Source organism: Melopsittacus undulatus, chromosome 4, assembly GCF_012275295.1.
Source record: "Melopsittacus undulatus isolate bMelUnd1 chromosome 4, bMelUnd1.mat.Z, whole genome shotgun sequence".
Taxonomy (NCBI): Eukaryota; Metazoa; Chordata; class Aves; order Psittaciformes; family Psittaculidae; genus Melopsittacus; species Melopsittacus undulatus.
Window position 1 is genome coordinate 67,563,462 of NC_047530.1, and position 24,587 is coordinate 67,588,048.

Below are 24,587 nucleotides of genomic sequence, written 5' to 3' on the forward strand. Positions count from 1 at the left end.
ATGCTAAGGGGAGGAAGATGAGATGTGTGGGCCAGGGGAGGAGAGAAGGGCTGAAAGAAGGGACAAAGTCCATGCTTGGAGGACATCAAATATGTCCAACTGACAGTCCCCCTCCTTCTCCATCCTCTACGAGCTGCTGCTGATCCATGCTTTCATGCTTTCATATTCCTGCCAGTGTCCTTTGAACTCCCTCCTGCTTTCCTAAAAGTCCTCTCTCCATGCCTGAGCCTGTCCCCTGCATCACCCCGCTCACCCTGGATGTTTGGATGGCAGTGCCTCATTACCACCTCCCTGGTACTCACCCTCTTCAGCAAGGGCTTTCCAATACATTTTCCATTTACTTCAGGCAGAAAGAAAGGATGGAAGCTAACCTGCAAGTCCTCTTCTCCTAGTGGTTGACCACACTGTACTCCTCAAACCTATGTGAGAAGGCAGAGAAGGTGCAAGCTACTTCTAACATAGGTGCAGTAGGCACAACACAAACTCAACCCCCTAAGTAAAGTTTAGAGCATTAGTCAACTGGAAAAGGTTGAGAAGTTCTGTGCTTTCCTCATGGCAACATCCAGGAATGCTGTCCTACTGACCACCAATGCCCCATGGGATGATAGGCTGCACTACAATCTGGTCCTGATGCTGGGAGAGCACCCCAGGCGCCATGGATCAGACAGGGGATGTTTTATCTCCCAGATGATTCCCTGCAGAAGCTGAAAGTATGGTCACCCCTGGAAGCCTTTTCATCCATCCATTGATTTGAAAGGTATTTTCCAACCTCACTCCCTGCTCTGAGAGGCTATGTTCCATGGGACCTTTCCAAAATCGGAAGCAATACAGGCTTTCCCTGCAGGCTGGTCTACACAGTCACCATCACCATGTGGGACAGAAATACAGCTTGGGGTGAGCCCCTTGGCACAGCATGTCACTCACCAGCAGCTCAAAGCTACAGCCAGCTTCTTCATTCAGCCTCTACAACTATTGCCTTTTATATCAGACTGTTTCTGCCCCCTGCATTCACTTTTTCTCAGAGAAAAAGAAGGGGAAAAAAAACCCTTTGGAGATCATCTAGAAACAAAAGACAGTGCCAGCTACCAGATGTTAGGGGCCAGCGAGTGCCCCTGACCAAAGGGATGGAAGGGCGCAGGGTGGGGTGAGACCTGAAGGCTTCATAGGCAACCAGAGGAATGCCCCAGGTTTGCAAAACCCCATATCACCTGTGTCAGCCACATGCACTTGGATTTGAACAAACCCAGAGGGGTGCAACCCCAAAGCTGCCCCAGTACCACTGCAAGGCTCCAGGCCAGGACTCAGGAGCCCATGGACGGTAGCATCCCTGTGCTGCCCACCAAACTTGCACCAGTGCAAGCTGATGGCTGATTGAGAAAGCGATTTGCATTTTAAATAGGTGCTTATTGATGTCTGCAACTCTCCTTCCCAGAGTGGGAAAACTACATTATTACTTTCTTGTTGACTGGCATTTACAGCTGGCTGGAAAGAAGGGGAAAGAAAATCAGGCTGGGATCGATTTTCCCACCCCCAATGTGAGGCCAAAGACAGATCGAAGAAGCAGAAGAAAACTGACAGCTGGATGGTAAAGGAGAGAAACTTTGCCAACCAAATTAAAGGTTGCCTTAATGAGGAGAGTAATGGAAGGTTAATTAGTGCATTTACTTCATTAGGCTCTTACTAACAAGGCTTCTCTTGAGGAAGTGCAGTGCCAGGGAAGGGGAAGACAAAAATCCATGTGAAAGGATGTATTGGGGACAGTGATCAGCTTGGGGACAATCCATGGGGGGGTAGCAGAAAGGGACTATCCAGGAACGTGAACCAGAATGCACATACACACACACATATAATAATATGCACTCACATACATAAGAATACATAGGCTAAGGCATTTGCAAAAAATAACAGAGGGACCTTCCTTTCTTCCCTCTAAAAAATTATCTGAAACTCAAGAAAAAAAGGGAAGGTGGCATTTCTTAAAGCACACACTGTCTTACAGGTTCAGGTTATCAAGTCCCAAGGAAACATGGTGCCTATTTTACATGCCTTGTTGCATACCACAAACTAAGGAAAATCATGCCCATACTGAAATTGACGTCTGATGGTTGATTTGGGCACCACAGTTTATAGTTTGAGGTCTGTGGACTGCTGGAGATGCTCAGACTATTCCTGAGGGTCTGCAAAAGATAACTGTGGAAGGCACACAAGCAGGCTTGCCTGAAAATGTCGTGTATAGGGCAAACATTTCAAAACTCTGGAAAGTTCCAGCATCACCTTCAGACTTCTTGAGGGTGGCTGTCATGGGGACAAACTCAGCATGATCCCAGACCAGAGGTATTTCTGGGTAGGGAGGACAGCAAGGCAAAGCAAAGAGCATAACCTTGCAAGGATAAAGTCACAGGGAGAAGGCAGTCACTAATTCAACAAGGATTTGGGACAAATTACTACATGTCCATCCCAGGGAGGTGTTGATGTTATTTTCATAAGCATGGCTCATCTGCTCTATGTCAGAGAGGTGCCTGAATGGGTGACTGAATCGTCTGACCTGGCCTGAGTAAGGAAGAGCGGCAGAAGAGCACTGGGAATCACAGGGATCAATACCTCTGCTGGGAGATGCTTGCGTGGGGGTTGAAGGTGAGCAGCCAGCTGATGTGCTTCCTGCAGATTCCTTCTTCCTCCTCTCCCCTTTTCACCCCAACCGTTTGCCAGGGAGCCTGGGCAGGGAGGGGGGGCCACCAGCAGCCTCCTGCTTGCCAGCCCTTGGACAGAGCCTGCAGCTACAGATCCTAGCCTGCACAGCCAAGCCAGACCACAGCAAATAAAGCAAAGAGGAGGGATCACAGAGCTAGGATTACTTTCCACACTTCCCTGGAGAACTATTTTTCTCCAGACCCTTCAAGGCAAATCAAATGCATTGTTGTGTTAAAAACAAATTACTCTTGGTTTGTTTAGGCTTTAATGATTTTGGTTATCAGAGGTTTTCAGAAGGACTTTGCTGTGCAGCTCTGTAGTGTATTGAGGAGCTTAAGGAGACCTCCTGCCCCTTAATTTGTACCTCCTGCTGTATCGTCCTAGGCCCCTTCCTCATTCATCAAGGTCTAGCAAATACAGCAGCAAAGGAGAACAATACACAGACCTACACTACTGTGCAGGTCCCTGGCTTTTGGGAAGTCAGCACCACACTGACTCATGGCAGCTGCTGTCAAAGCAGCAGTGTCCAAAGACAGGTCTGGAGAGATGCTGTGCTCTCTGCTCCATACATTACAGTGCTTAGATATGCCTCAGGCTCAGTGCAACAGGCATGAACACACACTTTGCACCTTCCCTGCTCTTCCCAGCCAGGTATCTTCCACCACATGCAAGGGGCATGACTGTGCCAGAAAGAACAAGAGGGGATTCTGGAATGAACCCTCCTGCTGAGGGGAGCTTGCTGGAATCTGGGCTGAGTCTTGATGACCCCAGAAGCAAGGCCACATTTTCATAGCTTCTTCCCACCCAAAAACTTTCCCCACTAAAAGCTTTATCTAGTGCCAATGCCTCTCCCCCTCCCCAAGTCACAGAGGAGCTCCTCATGGGGGCCCCACCACAGCTAATGGGACGTAAGGCTCTGGGACCACTGTCAAACCCTCCACACCTGGGGAATGGAGGAGAAGAGACCTGAGCAGCTAGTTCTGATGCCTGACCAGCTCCAGTCCTCTTCACAGCCAGCAGGCATGGGACCCTGAGACTTCTCTTTCTGCTCCTGTCTCAGCTGACATCCTACATGATGGCTTGTGAAGCAGCAATACTACTTCCTGCTCCTGGCAATCATGCAGCTTGGAAAGTGTAGCACCAGCATGGAGACAAATACCTGAGGGCTTCTGCTGCATCTGGTCTCAAACAGAAATAATGGACTGGCCCCACTAGGTCTTCACTAGTCCTGGACCTCAGCCCTTGCCTAGTGCTTTGTCCCAAAGCAGAGGGCATTCCTTCTGGATCTCCCCCTCTCATCATTCCCTGCTCCCACAGAACTGCTATTCCTCTGTAGTGGGCATTTGCTCTGGCAATGTCAGTATTCATGCCAGACCTTGTTTCCTCAAGACTTGCACTGGTGCTGTTAGATAGAGGCAGGGATGTTGGACCATAGCCTTTTTTCTGTTTCTCCCTCATCTGCTCATTGGTTTGTCCCTCTGCAGCAGATTTATCCTTCATCTGGTCTGAGATCTGGGGATGTGACTAACTAGCAGCTCTCCTCCAGCTACCAGGCTTATCAGCTGGGAGAGACAGGGCTGGAGATACCTTCTTTTATCCTGCTCCTCTTACCCCAGGACAAAACCAGTTGCTGGGACTCATTTTGGCAGATGTTTGCTAAGCCCATCACAGACACTGATCATGGCTACAGCTGAACATGGCCATTCATCCACCCTAGCACCATCAATCCCCCAGGGCTTTCTATTATAGCTTAAAGCCCTCTGTACCATGCGGAGTTGGCACCCTTCCTCAACACACCTCTCCAGAGCTCAGCTTTCCAGCCCACAGCACCCACAAAAAGCTACCAGCTGCCCAGGCAGCACTTGTCTGGGGGTATCAGAGCCCCAGTTCATTTAGGGTGCAGTATATTGCTCTTGCTGCCTCTCGTTCCTGGAAGGCATGAAGTTATACTGGCTGACTGCTTGCTCAAGAAGTGTGAAATTCTTTCTCTGACCTTTTCTGTTGTGTTATTCAAAGGTTTCATGGCCAGTTGTTTCAGAAAAAAAAATAAGATATTTCAATATTTGTTGGTAGCTGGGGCAGAACTTGCCCCTATCTTCAGGATGAGCTCTGGCCACCTCCCTGGTTCACCCCAGCCTCGACGAAGGAACCTGCCACTCTGTGGCCTCTCCAGCCAGGCTTTCTCATGCACAGCAAGGTCTGCGGTGGGGGAAAGGAGAAGTTCACATGGAGAGAGGCTACTAACCACTGCGGATCCCTGGGCAGCCTGCGCACCCCTCTGCCAGCTGTTGGGGTGCACTGTACACCTAACCCCAAACTGCAAGGATATATGTTACAGGGCAGCCTGGAAGCTTTGAGTAAGGACCTCTTCATGCCAGTCTCTGCAAAAGCAAACAGAAGAAATATCTGGCTTAAGGGGCTTATCAAGTGGATAAAGAGCACAGAGGCAGGAAGACTGCCTTTGGGTGTATTGCAGGCTCCCTGCACAGGACAAAAGCTGTTCCTGTGAAGCCTGGACTCTCCAGATGTTCTCATGCAAGCAAATGACTACCGAATGTATATGATAAATGCCTTTCATGGACGGAATTAAACAGATGGATGAATGGACGGTTGAATGGACAGACAGGAAGTGAAGGGAATGCAAAATAAAGAACAAAGAGCAGACAAAATCTTAGAGGGCAGAGAAGGCTGTGCTGTGCTAGGGAAGTAACTGAGATCTGCCCAGGAAACCACAGAAATGTGTAAGAGGGCATCTCTGGGCAAAAGGAAAGAGGCAGAGAGCAGAAAGCAGGCAGTGGCACTGGATGCCTGCACTTTGGGTTGCTTTACAGTTGATTTATACGTGTAACAGGCAATGTTTCTCTGCTGTCACTGACACTAGGAGCTGAAATGCTGCAGAAGTGAGTGGCCATTTGTCACTGCAAATGAAGTCTGCTTGCTCTGGTTTTTGCCTTTTCATTTCCAGCTGGCCAATCAGAGGGCAGTGTGGGAAGGGTGGCAGTGAGGAGCATGCTTGCTCAGCAGGGTGGGATTGCTGCTCTACCCAGGTCATGAAGGAAACCCCTTTCCCTCACCAACACCTCTGCAACCACACACAGCAAAGGGGTCTAGGGAGGGAAGTGCTTGCTGGAAGGTGGGTGACCAGCCCAGGGTCTCCTGGCCTGCTGGGAGTAACTTCCCCAGCAATCTCCATTTGCCTCTGCCCATGGTTTTAGCTGCTTGCCTCCCTGCTGGGGAGGAGCTGCAGGCACTGCTCTGCCCTACCAGCTGTGCTTGGCCATTTCCAGCAGTGGCTGGCAGGAAGCCTCCTGCCATCCTTTGGTGACCGCTAGCCTAGCCCACACACTCCCCTGTTGATCCTGATCTCATAAGCCTTCTGATTTGTCCTTAGAACCCTGGAAATCCATTGCCCCCTCAGAACACAAGGCTCAAAACCGACACTTATCTGTACAAAAGGGCATTTTGCAGGACTGAGATCCCTAACTGCTATGGGTGAATACCAATAAAGAGCTCGCAAGCAAGAGGAAAAGAAGGTAAAAAGAAAAGGAGGAATTTACTAGTGAGGAAAGCAGAATTTTTGTGTGTAGGACATGGGACAGTTGGAGAGGCACCACATAGAAGGGCAGTGGCATGGAAGCAAGCAGAGGGCTGCATCTCGAAGTCAAGCAGCAGCAGCAGGAGGAGCTGGTACTTTATGAGGGTTGTTAAAAGTTTGGGATCAGCTGGGAGGGCAATCTGGATTTCAGTGCTAATTGCCTCCATTCTGATTTATCACAGAAGATTCAACTCCTGGCATTTTGTGTTCACTCTGAAATGCTGGCATAGCTGGAAGTTGGGGAAAGAGAAAACACAGTAACAATCTCATTGTTTAGTGTCTGACGGCCTGACTAGCTAAACATCTGCTTGAAATATTAATAACTGTCAGATGGGAACAGCTCAGGGGCTCTATAGTTTCACACCATCTGTTTGTAAAGTAAACACACTTATGCACAGGCGCATACACCCAACCCTTTTGTCAGGGCTTTTATTCTCTGGATTGGGATGTCTGTGTCAATGGGACACCAAGGGCTGTGTCTTGGGAGAGCGGAGGGCATGGGGGAGACAGGAGGGTAGCCAGAGATAAAGCCAAACAGATTCATGTATGACAAACCATAGCAGTAGTAACGCACCCAAGGCCTAGCAGGGATTTTGATGCTCATCCCACTTTACACTTTCTGTCCCAAAGAAGCTTTGCTTCTTATTCTTCAACACAGGGATTTGTTCTGATTGTTGCTATGCCCCACACTGGCACTGACCTCAATTGACATTGCTCTCATGCCCTGGGAAACATATCTTCTTGCCAGGGATTTTGAGTGCTTCCACCAACCCACACAGGAGGGACAAGCCCTATGGAAACACTCCTTGATCATCACCACGTCTGTTTGCTGCACCACCATTCTACTTTCAGCCATTCAATACCATGCTCTGCTAAATACAATGATTCTCCTCTTTTTCCACCCTTCAAACTTTTTTTGGCTCAATTGACCTCAATTTTGTTGAGGAAGATGATACTTCTAAACAGGGAAGTGAGAAAACCCACACTGAAACATAAATATTGGGCATTTACTCTCACTGATAAAGTGACCAAATTCAGGAGGTACTACAGCATCTTTTCCCATAATAAGATGAGGCAGGGAGAGGCAGTGCATATGTGATGGGACATAAACTATGTACACAACTGAAATACTTGTTGGTTCCCATGTAGTGAGGAGGAGGGAGAAGCAACACCATGTCTAGTAGGATCAGTATCTGCAGGACAAGCTGCTGTCTGCAGATAAGACATTGAAGTGCAGGAATCTCCTCAAGTTTCTGGTATGGTAGGAACCACATACATAGAGACCAGCAAAAGTCAAGATACCTTTTCCAAAAGCCCATGGGAGGGCTGTACCTCACCCTACTTGCAGCATCTCCCACCACTCCCTTACCAGTCTCCCCAGCCAGACCCTTGGAGATCGGCACCGTGGAGCCACATGCATGCCAAGGACTTTGCAGAGAGAGCCAGGATGCTTCTACTCACGTGGACCTGGAGGACGGTGGTGCCCACGGTGGTGTTCTCAAAGAGGCTTACATTGTACAGGGCCTTGCTGAAAATGGGGCGATTGTCATTCTCATTGATGAGGTTAATCTTCACACGTGCGAAGCCAACATGGTCTGGCACACTCTCATTTGCAAAGAGCTGGGCAGAGACAGGAAGCAAAGGGAGGGTTGGAGACATGATTTGCAATGATTGGGAGAGTTATCTCTTCTTCAATGAAAAAACAATGCTTAACTGACTCCCTCACTAGATTATCCACTTCAGTGCCAACCACCAGAGCACAGACGCTTGAAACATAAAAGAGCTGCTCAGCTCTGGGTGAGCCAGACACCCTGCCCCAGTCCCTGCCTGGGGAGCCAGGACCTGCCACCCCACCACAGCCTGAAGAAAGGGTAGGAAGGCTTTTGCTCATCTTCCTCCACCAGTGGTATGAGAGCCTCCCTGTCAGGATGTGTATACACATTGCTGGTGTGGTGTAAACCTGCTTTGCCTTCCTTGTGAATTTATAGCTCAGGCAGAGAGCAGGGCAAAGTTGGAGCAGGAGGCTGGAGAGAGCTTTGGTGCCTCATAGATGTACCTTAAGTTCTATGCTCTATATGGCTTTTATGCTTTGTGACATAGCAATGGGAAGTACCTTCTGCTTAAGCTCTGGCAGCTGTTTTCTTTACTATTATTTCCATTTTTAGCCATATTTGTAATGCTCCAAGAGAAGCCTGGTTAACAGTCACTCTTAGAAACATGGACATCCCATAGAGCACAGGGGTGCAGCCTTACCGAAAATTCATAGCGAGGAATGGTCTCAAAGTCGAGTGGCACTGCCACACGGACGCGGATGTCTGCCTTCCCCTGGATGGAGGTTGGTGAGATGATGAAGTGGTTGGAGTTGTTGCCCACCAGGTAAACTTCGAAAACACTGTTGGGTCCCTAGGAAGGGAGAGAGGAAGGTTAACAGTGACAAAGGAGAGAAGAACTGGCCCATCTGCCGGGTAAGGCTGCAGGCATCTGATGGCTGCCCAGGGGAGAGCAGAGGACGAAAGCACCAACCTGACTGCAAAGCCTATGTATCAGCTGTGTACCTACCAATGCACTCAGCTTGGCCACAGCCGTTTGCCTTCAAACATGTAAAAATGCAATTACCAGAGATGCAGAGGAGTGTTTCTCTGTTTGGGTTTGGGTAACTGAGCCACAGGGTTCGACACTGACCTTAAGCACTCTGTTGCATTTTATTATGCTTACTGGGTGTACAATGCATGCAATTTCTATAAATCTTCTTTTCATGTGCACCCATTTTATACAAAATCCATGTGCACATGAAAGGAATGCATCCCTGGGATGAACCCGCAGAGCACACAGCTGGAAGTAAAATCTCTTTTACTGTTGCAAGATCGAGACATCGCACAGGCTATCACACAGCAGGATTTCCTTGCCTTGCCTTGGGGGGCACAGTGTGAGCATCTTTCTCCCAGTCAAAGGGCTATTTCCAGTAAAGCTGGGAATGGGAAATCTCCTGCTTTACCTAGACCTGGCCAGCAGAGCAGTGGGACCATGAGCATACCAAAACCAGCACTTTAGGACCCTTGTTCTGGGCATGGCACCCCTTCCCAAAGCAGAGCCCAGCAGAACACGTGAAAAGCAGGTTCAAAAGCTGCCAGAGCTGAATTTCCAATTTTCCCTGAGGGAATGACCTCCCTCCTTTCAGAAAAAGGGACCAATTAAATGCACGAAGGGGCACTAATAGCAAAAGCTGGCCAAGTGTGACTACCGAGAGCCAGTGACATGAGCAGAATCCCTCCTTGCTCTCCTCCTTGCGCTGCCCAGCAGCCTGCAGAGACGGGTGCAAGCTGAGCATCTCCAGCAGAGCCACACAGAAGGAGCAAGCACCAAGGGCACCCACTGCCCAGGAGCCCAGCTATGCTCAACTGGTGCACAACAGGGGTGTGAACATCCCTCCAGGGGAATAAAACTGATTCATCTCAGGGCAGACTTCACTCCTTCCAAAAGATGTTTTGCTGGCAAATGGAAGTACCAGCCTTGGCATGAGTGAGGCATGGCACTGGTACAGAGCCTGAGAGGGAGGGAGGGAGCAAGGATACGGAGAATGGCAAGAGGAAGGCATCACTTCCCCAGCCATTATTTGGTACCCTATCCTTAAGATGCCAATTTATAACAAAGAACCATTTTCCACCAGTGACAAAAAACCATTCCATTGAGGACTTTTTGTCCAGCTCCTTTGCTGAGCCCTCGGTGTCTCTCCCAGGGGCCAGTGCCCACCCTGCAGTACACAAAAGCACCTTTCGTGGTGGCAAAATGTGAGTGATTTCCTTGGAAGCCAGAGAGGAGCCACATTGTTGGAGGCATGAGATAAAAGTTGAAACATCAAAAGAAATCTAAGTATTTACTGGAAGAGAGCTGGGTGGATTAATTCCCCTCCAGCTGGGGAAGGAGATCAGCCTCCAGATACCCACCATTCCTAATTAGCAGCCCCTCGAGTGCCTCAGTCTCCCCTTGTGAGGTCTGGAGAAGGGGAATACATCTGCCTCTTGGGAGGGCTGCTGTGGGTTGCCATTTATATATTTATTCAGCTATTTATTTTTTTGTTTCTGCCCCCATGCTGCTTTCCTTGCTCCTGGTTCCCGGAGACTGTGAGCCCCCTGCGGATGGCTGAAAGCCAATCTGAATATTCAAGTTGTTATCAGCTGCCCAGCAGAAGGGGCTGGCTCAGCCCAGCTCACAGCTAGTACCCCCTGCTCCAGAGGAAGCCATGGGGAGCTACTTGCATTTTCCTCACCCTTTGCTACCCGCTCCTGCCACCCAGAGCAAACAGCGGATCTGAAATGTATTTGTGAAGAAGAAAAACAAGTGCTGTCTCCCCAGGCTCACAAAGGTCCTGGTGTGCAGTGGTGGGCTTACAGCAGAGCATCATCTCATTGTGGTGCTGAGGATTTGCATGGGATGCATGGATGCGGTATCAACGCACAATCTTCTTTATCTGCTTGTTTCCTTCCTCCAATCCCTTACCCATCAGCTCCTGTACTACTTGAGTTTTTTCCCCATCACTGAAAACAAATCATCTCCTTTTCCTTCCTTCAGAGGCATAAATTAATGAGCAGCCTACCAAAGCTTTGCAACCCTACAATAATAAACCCGTCTGCATCCGAAACAAATTGAGCCATAAAGAAACAGGCTTCAGAGGGAACTTTGCTATTACACAAAGCTGGGACATAGCCTCTCTTTTCCAGCTCATCTCATCTTGTGCCAGTCCACAGGGCCAGCACTCACTGTGGCTTGAGGCTGCTGCTTGCTGCCTCCTTCCCAGCAATCACACCTCCTCCCAGCCATAGCCAGCATTGCAGCTGATGGAAATTTCATGTCAATTCAGCTAAAAGACAGTCATAGCTGCAGTTGGGCATAATTATTACTTTGTTCTTCGTGTATGTGTTCCTTGGAGCGTGTAACAGGAGCTGCACCATGTCCCTGCTGCTGGAACACGATGCTACAAGATGCCACAATGCCAGGATCAACATCGTGCAGATAGCCAGCTCCCAAAAAAGTGACCACTGACTGATCTACCCCAAACACTTTGTATTTGAACAGTTTGTCATGGGCCAGTTTGCCAGCCCCACATGCCCAATATCCCTCTTAAATTCCAGGGGACTGGAGCAGGGGGGATACCATACTTTGGCACAGCCAGCATGGCACAGAATGTCAAAGCAAGGGCAGAAGCTCAGATGTGAGGCTGTGACAGGAGGTGGGTACATGTGCTCTTTCAGAGGTCCCAGGCACTTACATGGGACCTGCTCATGCACCTCCCATGAATCATGGTCAAAGTCTGCTCTCACAACCTGCAAGGCACTCTCACGGGGCTCATGACAAATCAGGGAGCCCCTTCTCACATCAGGAGGCCAGAAACAGCCACATCAGCTGTTCCAGCTTTGACTGAGGGTGGATCATAAACTTTATCCCAGCTATTTTACCCAGCATCACCTACTGGCTTCATCCATCAATCCTGCTCCCACCCAGCCCCTTCCTCAGGGGAGTGCACATGGAAATGCTTCAGAAATTATTCAACCTTCCACCAGTCAAAGCAAGCATTTAGCATCACTTACCAATGGTTACACAAAATAAAAGTAAAAAAGCAAGCCTCTAGACAAGCAAACAATCCTTCCTGAACCATACCAACCCCTGGAATCACCGTGGTGCACAGGTTGGTGGCCCACAATCATTTTCAGCACAAAATGAGTTGGATTTGAGAAAAGCAGCCTGGAGTCCTCAGTTCTCTTCACAGTGGCTCTGTAGAGGGCTACCTTTGGGTCCCTTCACCCTAGCTCAGGTACAGCTTACTTTTCCAAAATGGAGAGCTTGCCTTTCTGAAGCACAAAACCCAGTGTAACTCCAGCTTTCCTTCCAGACACTTTCTAGGCAAGGGCTAGTACCTACAAAAAGCTGAGGAGTGTTTAATACCCCTCATTCTGGCAAGTCTGCAAAGAAAGGAAAAGGGCTGAGAATTCAGGAGTGGTAGAGGAGGAAGGGGGAAAAAATAAGAGTTGGGTGGGCTTTTTTAAGAAAGCAATTAGTGCCTCTTTGTATGGCTTGGATACCTTAGCCTGTGGTTCTACCTAGTCAGAGATAAATAATGCTTAATCCTACCTCTGAAAACACAAGGCATAAAGAGGGTTATTCTCTCCACCCACTTTAAAGCATTTAACTCAAGTGCTCTGAATAGCCTCTCTGGAGTTGCCTGCCTCTCTCCCACTGCCCAGCCAGCCAGCTCAGACTACCAGCACCCATTGCCCAGCCAGCAACAGAGCACAACAGCATCAGTAATCCATTTGAGGGCTCACTGGGCACAGGCCCTTGTCCCCTGCATCCCTAATGACTTCACTGGGGCTGTGGATGATACAGGACACCTGGAGCAAAATGCTCCCCAGCTATTCTGATCCTCCTCCCCACAGGGGCAGCCCTTTTCTCCCGCCTTTCTGTCCATCCTAAAGTGTCAGTCCTTGCCCACTCCCCCCCTCCTGGAGGAGTTTTCTCCTTTCCCTCTCTCCCCAGGTTATCTGCTGAATTCCACACACGCCTGCACAGACGGGATCAATCCAAGGCTGCCTCGCCTTCAGCTTATCTCTGCTCCAAATGATTGATTTTCCCTCTTTAAGGGTAATTTGCTGGTGAATTCCATGTATTGCAAAAACCCCTGTGAAATCTAATTCAGCCCGACTGGCAGCTGGCACTTTTGGGAGAGAATACTTGAGTGCCGTCAATTCCCCTTTACAGTTCCTTGCTGTGTAGATCATATTTATAGTGCACGTGTCTCTCATATGCATATATATGCTACGGATGATTCATACATTGCACCTGCACACACATGGATACATACGATACCCCTGTGCAAGTCTCTGATGCAGTTTTATGCAACAAATACTGTGTATTCTCATGGTCTGGATTTTCTTTCTTTAAATTCCCCGTTTGTCTTACTCCATATGCTTATTTTGGAGAATTGTTTCAAAATTATTTTAAAATGTCAGCTCATCATACTCATGCTTTATACAGCCTCTGCCCTTTTCTTCCTCTTCAGTCAACCACCTCAGGGAAAATTAAGTGAAAGCCACGGCAGAAGAGGTGGCTTCTCTGATGTGCCCTGGGAAACTATGCTACTGCTTCTCTTAATATACCCATGTGAATCCTGCAGCGATAGGAAGTGCAAATAAGGAATACCCTGAAGGATATCCTGATCCTTTCCCTGCATGGCCAAACCCTTGCTTTCACCCTAAAATACTGCATCAAGCCACCAGGCTTTAAAATACCAGCATATCCAGAAAGGATACCCATGCACCCTACCTAAGCCAGCCTTGGAGTAGATGAGTCTGAGCTTACCAGCCCTCTGAATTGACACAAATGTATTTCACTGCTTGGGGCTCTTGTTCTCAATCTGGAAACAAACCTTAATGCAGAAATGGATTCAAGGCTTTAACCTTCCATCTCACACACAGGATTTATTCTTCCCTGCTGATCTATCACAACGTGAATGAGAGGAGAATCCAACCCCCGTCTGAGAGTGTATATGCATGCTGGTTTTCTCTGGTGTCCAGTTGAGCATAGGCTCAGTCTAAATATTGGGAAACAGTCACAGACTTTCATAAATAGCCTTCAGACATCTTTGGAAAGGCATTCAAGTGGTTTGCTGTCCATCTGACAAAGAGAGAAACTCAGCTGCACAGAGGTTAATGCTTTTTTTCTTGGTTTGTAGAAGGCTGATCAGACGATCTGTACTGTACAGACAGTCTGACCCTAGATAGATGCTGTGTACTAATTTATCCTGTGTTCAAGTGGTTTTGATAAGCTATAGAGAATGCAGAAAAAACCCACCAGCACACCTGGTTGAACACCTCTTGGCTGCACCCCAAATCTATTTCTGGGGGTCATCTCAGCTCAACCTGGGTGCTGCTCCATATCCCACCCTGCACCCTAAGAAAGCTCCTCTTGGAGCAAGACCATGACCACATTTGAGGCGCAGCAGCTGGGATTTTGCAAGGGATAGACTCAGAGGAATGGGTTTCTTCTTGCAGGCAGCCCACTTAGGTACCTCATCTGAGACATTAATGCCAGCCAAGCTCCAGAAAGGCACTTAAATACAGAGGTAAATTCAAGCACACACTTTCAAGCGTGGTCTTGTGTGCAACGTAAATACATTTTTAAGTGCTTAATTGTTTAATCTATCTCATTCAAAAAGCAATCATTTAAGTTTGTGCAAAACACACCAGAAGACAGAAAGACCAACCCCCACCATTTAAAAAGGTCAAGTGGGTCTGGTTACAAAACTCCTTGTTTAATGGCCCTGGTACCCCATGCAGTGTTTTAAGGCCTTTTTCCACAGCTCTATAAAGACACAACCAGGTTACAATGGCAGGCAGGTTCATCAAAGCCACCCAACCCTTCAGAATCAGTAGGCGGGACAAGGTTCAGGCATGGGCTGCACCATCCAAGTAGGACCTCAACAAGCTGAAGGAGCAGTGTCAAAATTTGCTGTAGGGGCCAGAATAAGGCTGGATGGCTTGGCTCAAGAAGGAAACCAACTTGCCAAGGGTTCCCATAGGACTTTAAGACATAGGTTGAGAGGCAGGAATCAAAACACAAGCAAAATTATCTTCCTGAAGACTCTAGCTTTGACTTTATGTGCCTCTATCCATCTGCTCTCATTAGTTTATTTAGCTGCTCTCCCTGGAGACATATGTAATGTTCTTCTTGTTTTCCTTTGCCCCTTACACAAATGAATCATGTCATCTCCAGCATGAAGGCCATGCTGACAAAATAGCTCTGTCAGCCATGTCCTCAGTCACATCCCTGCCTGAAGTCCTCGCTGTCCCATGCCTCTATCCCTGCACCCACAGAAAACCAAGAAAGCCTGGCTACCTGAAATCCAGATGATTTGCAAAAGCCTTGCAATTCTCATGGGGTACTTGAGCATTCAAAATGTCACTCGCTTCCCTTTCTGTAAGTTTTTTACTGAAAGTTTGGGGGTTTTGGACTTCCATAAATGCACTGCCTGGGAAGCAGTGCTACAATAAGCCTGGCTACAGATGCAATCCCATTCCTGTCTCATATTCATGACCTGGGTCTCTCTTTCGTGACCTGGGTAGGCTTTCCCATTCCCTCCTCCCCCCCCCCCAAGTGCTACCTTGATGGTTTATCCCGTTGCAAGCATCCACAAGGGGAAATAATAAAGATCCATCACAGGAAAACAAACAAACAAACAAGAAACAGTTGCTTATAACTTTCTTCCCTTCAGATATTTCAAGACATCAGCTCTCCTGTGCTTCTTATCAGTGAAAATAATGCTATGGTTAAATGAATCCATGCTAATATGATGGTCTCCAAAGACGTGTACCGTAAATCCCCTTCAGACTCCCTTAGCACACGAGGTCCTCTCTCAGCAGTTTTAAAAGTCTCAGCCAATTCTTGTGGGGAAATCTCAGGAACTTAAAGAAATACATCACAAGAATGAGTCTATTTTTTGCTGGTGTGATCGGGAAGGCAAGGCTATATTTTATCTCCCATTTTAAAATTAGCAAGGCTGAAAAGTGAATTCTTGAATGGGAGTCACTCCAGTAAAACGAGCTTTTAACCAGAAATAATGACAGATCCTTCATCCTTCTGGCACAAACAGAAGTGTTACAATGCCCTTCAAGAACGGATCTGCTGACATCTCTCAGAAAGCACGACAGCAGCTCTATTCAGAAACTACCCTAAGCATCTGTCATATCCATATCTTCTTTATTAGCAATTGACATTTTCAAGAAAAAACAGTCTCTTTATCTGCTTAATACCTCATCTGCACCTCTTCAGGCTGAACTCATAACTCCTGGATGGTGACATCATGTCACAAGTAGATTATTAGTTCTGTGTCATAATCACTTCCCTTGAAAAAAATGGGGTTTCTGGATGGCTTTACAAGACGTGGAGAACTCCACCCAGGACTGGGGAAAAGCAAATCCATCATCTCAGAGAGCAAAGGTGTCTTAGAAGATGCACAGTTTAATTGACCCACCAGGGTTTTGGGGGGGTGAGGAGACAGATTCTGTTTCATATTCCTTGGTACTATCATATCGTTTCCCTGAAGCATCAGGAAAACATCCTGATGATGCCATTTGTTCTGACAGATCCTCTCCCCTCATCTCTCACTTGGGATGGCACGAGCCTGTAGTCAGAGCTCTTCCGAGGGATTTTGGAAAGTTCACCATGTGGTGTCAGCACTGGTTTGCACAGTGTGGAAGGGTTGGAGGGTACTGGCACACAGAACCAGCCAGGCGTGAATTGCACAAGTCAAATAATCAGAGTAATTGAAGGCTGCAAGCCCAAGGCTGGAAAACATGCTTCAATCCCTACATGGCATGGACCAGCATGTAACAAATAGGAGTTCCATTAACACAAAGGAGGAACAAGTCTCCAGTGCTCCTGGCTCTTTTGCAGTGATGAACTGTTATCCCAGTGTCCCCCATGCTTCCTCTAGCCCCAAGATAGCAGGTATATGTTAATTCCTAATCCCAGGTCACAGCAGTACCCATCCCTGCCAGAGCAGAGAGCCTGGAGGTCCCTTCTTTCCTCTCCCATGGGAGCCCACCAGAAAACCTTATCCCTTTCTAAAACAGCCTGGCAAAGGACTGCCCAACAAGAGTCCTCAGAAGCAGGCAAGAATCAACATCCCACACAATCCTATTTTCTGGCTTTCAGTGACCATGCAATCCTGACTGCATTAAAGCACACACTATGCCTTCTCTCTGGGAAGGGCATCTATCTGCACTCAGTGTACTAAGCGAACAGACCAATGGCAGCAGTAAGAGCTGAAAAAAAATTATTATCAGGACATAACCATGCACCTCATCACAAGTTCATCAGTGACTTATTCTTTACTGCACCCCCAAACCCCACATGAGTGCTACCCTACAAAGAAGGGACAGAAGTGCCCACAGCAGGGGATTTCTCACCTCATCTTTATCCTGCACCTGGATGAAGAGCGGAAGGGCAAAGCCCACCTGGGCCAGCTCTGGAATGGCCACACTGTACTCTGAGCTGTTGAACTCAGGTGCATTGTCATTGACGTCGATGACTAGGATGTTGAAGGTGGTGGTGACAGTGGCATTGGAGGGTGTGCGGTCGTCATTCAGCTCTGTCCCCTGCAAGGAGAGAAAACAACAGAGCAGCCTTTATTTTTCAAAGAATAAATGTAATAGGAAGTGTGCACGCTGTGATTAGAGACTCTTGCAGCTTTTGCTTCCTCTCCTTTGCCAAGGAAGTATGCTTACTTGGTTGAGCCATTGCCCCTTAAGCTTAAGCAGCTTTCTACAGTGCTGACCCATTAACACATAGATGTTGACCCAGCTCTTCCATCACCCATGTTTCAGACCCACAGTACTCTTGAAAATCTTCTGAGGGGTTTAACATTTCCCTTAAGATGGCTGTGGCCAAGTTCTCACTTTCCCCCACCATGTAACAGGTTGTTGGGGCTCAGAGTCACACTAAGGGATGAGTAGGCAATTCTCCTGTCCCAAGCATTTGAACAAAAAAAAAGTTGCCTTTTGAGATGTTCGGGGCAGTTCTCAAAGTAAGGGAAGCCACGATGGAGAAAAGAGTACTCCTATTTTCTCCTCTGCCATCTCCTGGGGTGGAACCAGGAGCAGGGAACTAACCCACCATAGTACTACTGAAGGGAGAGAAAACTAGGGCAACAGAAGAAAACGAGATTTAGACCTTAAAATAGGTTTGGCAACATGTGTCTAAATACAGAGCTGAGTCATGACTCCAAATCACACCTCTGTCTTAAGAAAGACTTTAATTTTGCTTTCCCAAAAGGAAAGAGTGCAGATTTTGTTGCCAGAGAAGCAAGACTTGTGAATCAGCCTTTTCAAGCAGAGTCCCTCCTCTTGTCCTTTGGATAATCTTGCTTTGCTGTGGGCACAGAAAAGCAGTGCTAACACGACCCACATGGCTCATTGCTATTCACTGCTTCTGCACACAACAGCAGAACAGGCTGATCCGAACAAGGAGCAATCCAGCTGTATTTTCCCTGCGTGCTCCAGGACAAGAGCAGCAAAGAACATTTTGGGTCCTGGGGGTGCGGGATGCAGAGAGTTGGCGTTTACAGGAAGATGCAAAGTTTGTGGGGAGAGGAAATAAAAATCTATCGGATCAACAGAATATAGCTGGAACTCCATTATCATGCAGGCAGGAAAATGGGCAAGTTTTCAGATTCACGATTCTTTCTAAAATTAAACTGATATTTTGTCCTTGTTAAAACCAGACAACCCTCCCTCTTTCCATTTCTATTGAATTGATACTATAAAAGCCCAAACCAAGACACACCAGGGATGGGTGCATGAAGACATGCATAAAACCCCACAGTATGACCTGTGTCTGGGACCTAGAGGGGTAACTTCTTGTCCTTTTGCACCCCTGACAAAGCATTGTACTTGCCAAAATGAGAATGTGACTCGATGGCTCCTGCCCTCCCAATCAATGACCCTTCCTACAATGCTGATTTTTCCCCAGCCCAGCCCAGAAGAATCTATACTGATAAATGTGTTACTAACCAGCTGCCCAGCTTGGTATTGATTTTAATTGCAGGGCTGTGAGCAGGGAGCCGCTCTCAGGTGGGGCTGGTAGGGCTGGAAGAGTATGCTCCAGAGCCTTTTCTCGAGGCAGCTTTCAGCATCACTACCTTGCCATGCCTTTCTGTGCTGGGCAGTTGCAGATGATGCCCTGTTATACCTTTTCCCACTGACCTGACAAAATATAACTGCTTTTCCATGGGTCTGGGGAGCAAAGGTAGGAAATAGGCAAAATCCAGGTGCCTGAATGTAGGTGTCTCATACTATTTGGTATCCCAGGGCACCTGCCTGCTGCCAGCAGATACAATTGCAGGCAAATCTAGTTGAAGACTAGGCTGGGCACCAAACATTACCTTATTCATCCATATAGAGGCAATCACATTTTGGGCCACCATACAAGGGTCTGTGTTAAACATCTCGCTTGGCTTGGCCAGGGAATAGTGTATCATGGCTCTAGATGCCCACAGGAGCAACATGTCCCAGTTTTGTGCCTCCATCTCAAAGGAGTTTTCCCCAGGCAGGATGCCCTCCCCATCCTGCTCTGCCAGTCTGCCTCCTAGATGATGGAGGTCTCACCTTCACCGTGAGGATGAATCCAGCACTATAGAAGGGGTTTTCCCGGTCCAGCAGCCCATTCAGGGTTAAGGCTCCGCTGATGTAGTCCAGTGCAAAGATGCTGTTGGTGTTACCTGAGGAAAGTAACAGGTAGTGTGAGCAGAAGCAGCCGGTACAGCTGATGCTAAATGGTGCTGTGGGTAACACAGAGAGGGAAATGAGAGGACACAAGCCTCTTTCCCTGACAGTCTCCATGTATGATTAGACCTGGTTCTTGAGAGGTTTTACAGAGCAGATCTGTTGCCAGGCCAGGAGCTCCAAGCTGGGTACAGGCTGGTCTCTGCAAATCCTGTACATTATCTCAATGTGCTTTAAACTGTCATGGCTGTAATGGTCCTCTCCTCCTCTCACCTGCCCCAGCTCAGGGCTCAAAACAGTGCTTTCCCTCCAACAACCAATAATGTTGTGAATGCTGCACACAGATGAAGAATTTTGAGAGTGTTTGGTTATTAAAATATGCAAAAGCACAGCCAAAACCAGGGCCAAATCCAGGTACTCCCCTCTGAACAACTGCCTGCATTCTCAGGGCACCATGTCCCTGAGGTGGGCATGGCCTCTTTCTTAAAATACAAGAGTCAGGGGACATCAGTCCAGATTAATCAGAGGAAGGTGGAGACAGACTAAGCCCAAAAGTATCAGCTTCACATAACAAGCAGCATTTTAACTGTGGGGCCCCTTGCCAGAGGTTAGTGAAGATGATGGAAGTCCACACGTATTCAAGGAGAGACTGGGGAGCTGATGAAAGGAAAAAAAACCATCTAACAAAGAACAGAAAAGCCACATGCAGCTCAGGAATTTTCTTAGCTGGACATATTTGAGCCAGGGAGAATATTAGGGTAAGTACTATAAGTACTTGCCCTGCTTTTATACTCTTGACAGGTGTGTTGACCCCACGCAGTTGCCTTGTTTCCCTCTGCTTTAGCCAAACTTGTCCACTAAGCTGGTCCTCACAGGCAAGCAAGCAGACAAGGTGCCATGGAGTTCTGTGCTGCACCCTATCCTCAGCTTGACTCCTACTCTGGAATTAGGCACTCAGAGAGGATTAAGATAACACCTGAGTCTCACAGCCAGCAGATGCTAAAAAGACAAACATCCCACATTGGGAATGTTACTGTGTCAGTCCCCGGTGCCCTCTCTGTCAGCCAGACAAAAGAAAGCAGTTGGTATGTGAAGCCTGGGATACCTGATGCTGTGCCAGGCCTGACACAATACCAGAGGAGGCTGTTGGCTGTTGAATTAGTGATGACCAAGGAGGTTACATGCAGGCATATGGTCACCCACACCACTACCTTCATCATCTCAAGGTATGCAGAAACCCCTGATCCAGCCCCAGATGGGAACAAGGAAACCCTGCAAGTACACTATATTCATCCCAGTCAAAACTAAAAAAAAACCTGTCTTCTCAATATATCTCAGCATGAAGGAAACACACACAACATTTGTCATTTCCCTGAAAGAGAGCTTTGCGACAGATCTGCTGTTGCAGATAGTTGTTTTCATCAGTTAGCATCCACCTCACTCCCTTACAATCCCCTGTTTAACCACAGCTGCAGCTTCCACAGGATGGCCAAAGCCTCCGTGTCCAGGTCTCCCTCCCTCCCAGCCCCAAGAACCACCCTGGCCTTTATGAGTGGCTGGCTGCAAGCATCTCTTCTTTCTCACAGATCCCTAATTGCCAGAACACATTTCTCCCCCATTACTGAGCCTTTACATCTTCCTCGTGCTGAATGCCTCCAATTTCTGTCCTTGGTCTTCTCTCCCATCTGAAATAGCCCATTGACTGCTAGCCAGCTTAATGAACTGATGCACAGCTACTAAAAACATCAATGGCAGCTTTGCTTTTTTTTCACCTAACTTTTGCTGCCATACATGAAGATCTCTAGTCTCCTCCCTTGGACAAGTCCCCTCTTTTCATCTTGACTTTGCACCTTTGCTCTGTAATTTACCTCTCTTTAGGAGACTTCTGATACTAGTTTTGGAGGACACTCAACAAGATGTACTGAATTGGCTACAAGGCATTTAAATGCTCCAGGTTGCCACGTTGCCATGGTAAAGTTTATGCATCAGGGCAATCTTGGTACACTCCCCTAATACAAAGTGTAATGCTAACAAGAATCTGTAAATGGAGAGACCAATGTGTTTTAGTGGAAGTAGGTCAACAGGGCAGAAATATGACAAAAAGGACTAAACACAGCACTGAGGAATGGCATGCTAATTCCTAACACCTCCAGTCACTGTGTCCTAAGAATGGTTATACATTTCATATTTGACCATAGTCATTTTATGAAGCATGGATGAATAAATCAGGGACACAAATACCCTCCCAGGCTACACATCAGAGCCTTTTCTGTAGCTCAGCCTCCCCAACACAACACACAGCAGATATGCATTAGATGCCCTCCGGGATGCCTTTCTGCTAGCAGAGAATTGCCAGCTTTGCAAATTAGCCTCAAAAGGGAAAAAGGTGTCTCCAAACTTCTCCCTCACAAGCCTTTCCTCATTTCCTCTACAATGTTTCTTCAACCACCACTCCATTATTCCTCTGACCAGTGATCCCCACTGAAGTACTCGCACTGCCGAACAATGCACATTCCCTGGAGACACTTTGCAAAAATCTCTCTAATTTTCACATGTCTTCAGTTTCCTCAGAGCAAGGAAAAAAAATGTGGGTGAAAAATCACCAATTTTGTCTTTCTCTCCCCCTGGACTTCCACTCTGCCCTCCTCTGTACAATTTCTCCTCCCTCCCTGGTTCTCCCATTATCTCTTCATCATCTTCCTGACCCAGGAAAAAACCAAGCTTGGGTTAAAAGCACAGCTTAATCTGCAGCTGCTGGTGCAGACAGCCACACTGGCTGATGGCTTTCAACCATCTCTCCCAGTGCTTGCTCCATCCTGCTCTAAGTTGCACTGGTCGTGAGTTCTCAGCTGGCCACCCATAGCCATCTGTGGGTGCAGGTGGGTACTGTGAGCTGAGCCAGCTTCTCATTACGCTGTCCCAGTGCTCCAGGCAATAGCTTGCATGGCCCATGGCCAGCACTGCCTGCTGGGCCTATCAACAGAGCAAGCCTTGTTTTGCTCATCACTGGTTTTGAAGCGATAGCACAAAGCACATATGCATGATGAAGAACACAGAGGGGATGGAGCACCTTTGCTCCAGTTGAGATCCCCAGATAATCCTGTATTTCAGAAGATGCAGAACAACACAAACCTTTCCATCTCCAAATTTGCACTCTGCAAACTGTTTTAATGACACAGACAGAAACTATCATAGGGCTACACTTGAGAGAGAAGCCAAGTGGCCTTCAAGAAGGTAGCCCATCTCCCCACCCTTGCATGCTCTCTCACAAGCAGGGTTCATGCTATGGCACACACAGCCTTCTGCTCAACACCATGGCATACACAATCTTCTGCTCCACATCATGCAGGCAATAAAACAATCACTCACTTGGCTCAGGTGTTACCAGCTCCCGGATGTTTCCCTGCTTGAGCCATCTCTTGCCTAGCTTGAGGTGTGGTCTGAACCACCAAAGCATTCCTAGATGGAAACTAAGGACTTCATTTCCATGCCCCTGTTTGAGAAGGAAGCCCATGCTCTTGTTTCTGCTAAACAGAGGCTTACCTATCCTCCACCTCCTTCCCCATCCAGACAAGGATGTGGCATGTCCACAGAGAACCTGGCAATCCAGGTCCATTGGATGGAGCAGGCAAAGCTAAGGAATAAATGGGTCTTTCATCAAGCAATGAAGGAGTTCTGCTTTCAAGTGCTGGGAAAGAAAAGATGGCCTTAAGAAAATTGGGGAGGGGGGAGCATGAAATGAAAGTGAAGCTGCCTGGGAGGTAGCATCCACCAGAAAGGGACACCCTGTAGGAAGGCAGGGTCCAATTCTACCTCTGCTACCACTGCAAATCTGCAGAGCCGAACACAGCACAAGGAGGGAGCAGAAGAGAGACCCAGGGAAGGAATCAGAGACATGGTAAAAACTAAATGATGGGAAGGGAAAGGCTGAGCAGGAAAAGGGGGCACAGACAGAAGAAAAGCAAAGCAGATAATGTTTTTTAATACTCAAAAAGAGGAATGTTGAGAAGAAAAAAGCTTTAGGACAGCAACATGAGTACATTTCTGGCAGACTTGTTGCTTTCACCTGGTAAGGAGCAGGCTTGCTCAGGACATACAAACCCAGCTTCTTGTTATGACACAGGTAGAAGGAGAACTTTCCCATTCCTCTGTCCGTGCATGCGTACAGGGACAGCAGCAGCTGCTACATACACCACATCTGGCCAGCGGACCAGGAAGGAAGGGACCAATGCAATGCTGGGTTAAGGGCAATGGGATGAATCACAGTAGCCCATTCTGAGTGTTTTTCCAGGCTCATTGAGGAATGGGTTTTGGAGAAACATGGCTATAACAAGGGGTTTTATAGATGGGGGCCATAATGTTTAATTGCCCTCGGCCAAAACTCTCACAGCTTAAAAAGGCCATTAAAATACTGGCTCAAACCCAGGGAGGAAAAAAAAAAAGAAAAAAGACATTGATGTCTCCTCCTTCCTCTCACCCCTTTGGCCTTTGAGCATCATTCAGAACCTTAGGAGGGAGAAATGCAGCTATTGCCCAGCTGTAGCCAAGAGCTACCTGTCAGCCAAGGGAAGCCGATTCCCCCATGCAGGAGAATTTTCCCACACATCTCTGAATGAAGAGCCATTTGTATCAGAGAGCTGCATCCTTGAAAGGCACGGGGCTTGCTAAGCTGCTGAACTTGGAGCGGGTGACTTTCATGAGATGTGAAAGGGGAACCCATCACACACCTTGTGCTGGATAATTTATTAATCAAAATGTGCTCTGTCAGGGCTCTTCGGCACTGAAATAGATGCTGTTGGATCTGGTTCATAGAGTCAGCAACAGACACAGTTATTACCGTATAAATAGTCCATCAGCTGCCATGACCACCTCGCTGCTCTTCACCTTGAGTTTTTGCCCCTGCATAATATGCAGGGAAGCATGCCAGGGCAGATACATTGCCCCATGCTTAAATTCAAAGGGAAAAAGTGATTCCCAAAGGAAAAGGGTTTACAACCTGAGCTTTGTTTCTTCACTCTGCATGAAAT

At 47.7% G+C, this 24,587-nt stretch overlaps 1 protein-coding gene across 1 annotated transcript in view; it reads right to left on the reverse strand.

The window, feature by feature from the left end:
* CDH23 (cadherin related 23) overlaps positions 1-24,587 on the reverse strand; it is a 210,892-nt gene that overhangs the window by 74,722 nt on the left and 111,583 nt on the right. Inside the window, exons 10-13 of the mRNA XM_031053064.2 lie at positions 19,444-19,556; positions 17,248-17,436; positions 8,540-8,689; positions 7,748-7,906 (exon numbers count right to left, since the gene is read on the reverse strand). Of these exons, the coding sequence (XP_030908924.1) occupies positions 7,748-7,906; positions 8,540-8,689; positions 17,248-17,436; positions 19,444-19,556 (611 nt within the window). The remainder of the gene's footprint in view (positions 1-7,747; positions 7,907-8,539; positions 8,690-17,247; positions 17,437-19,443; positions 19,557-24,587) is intronic.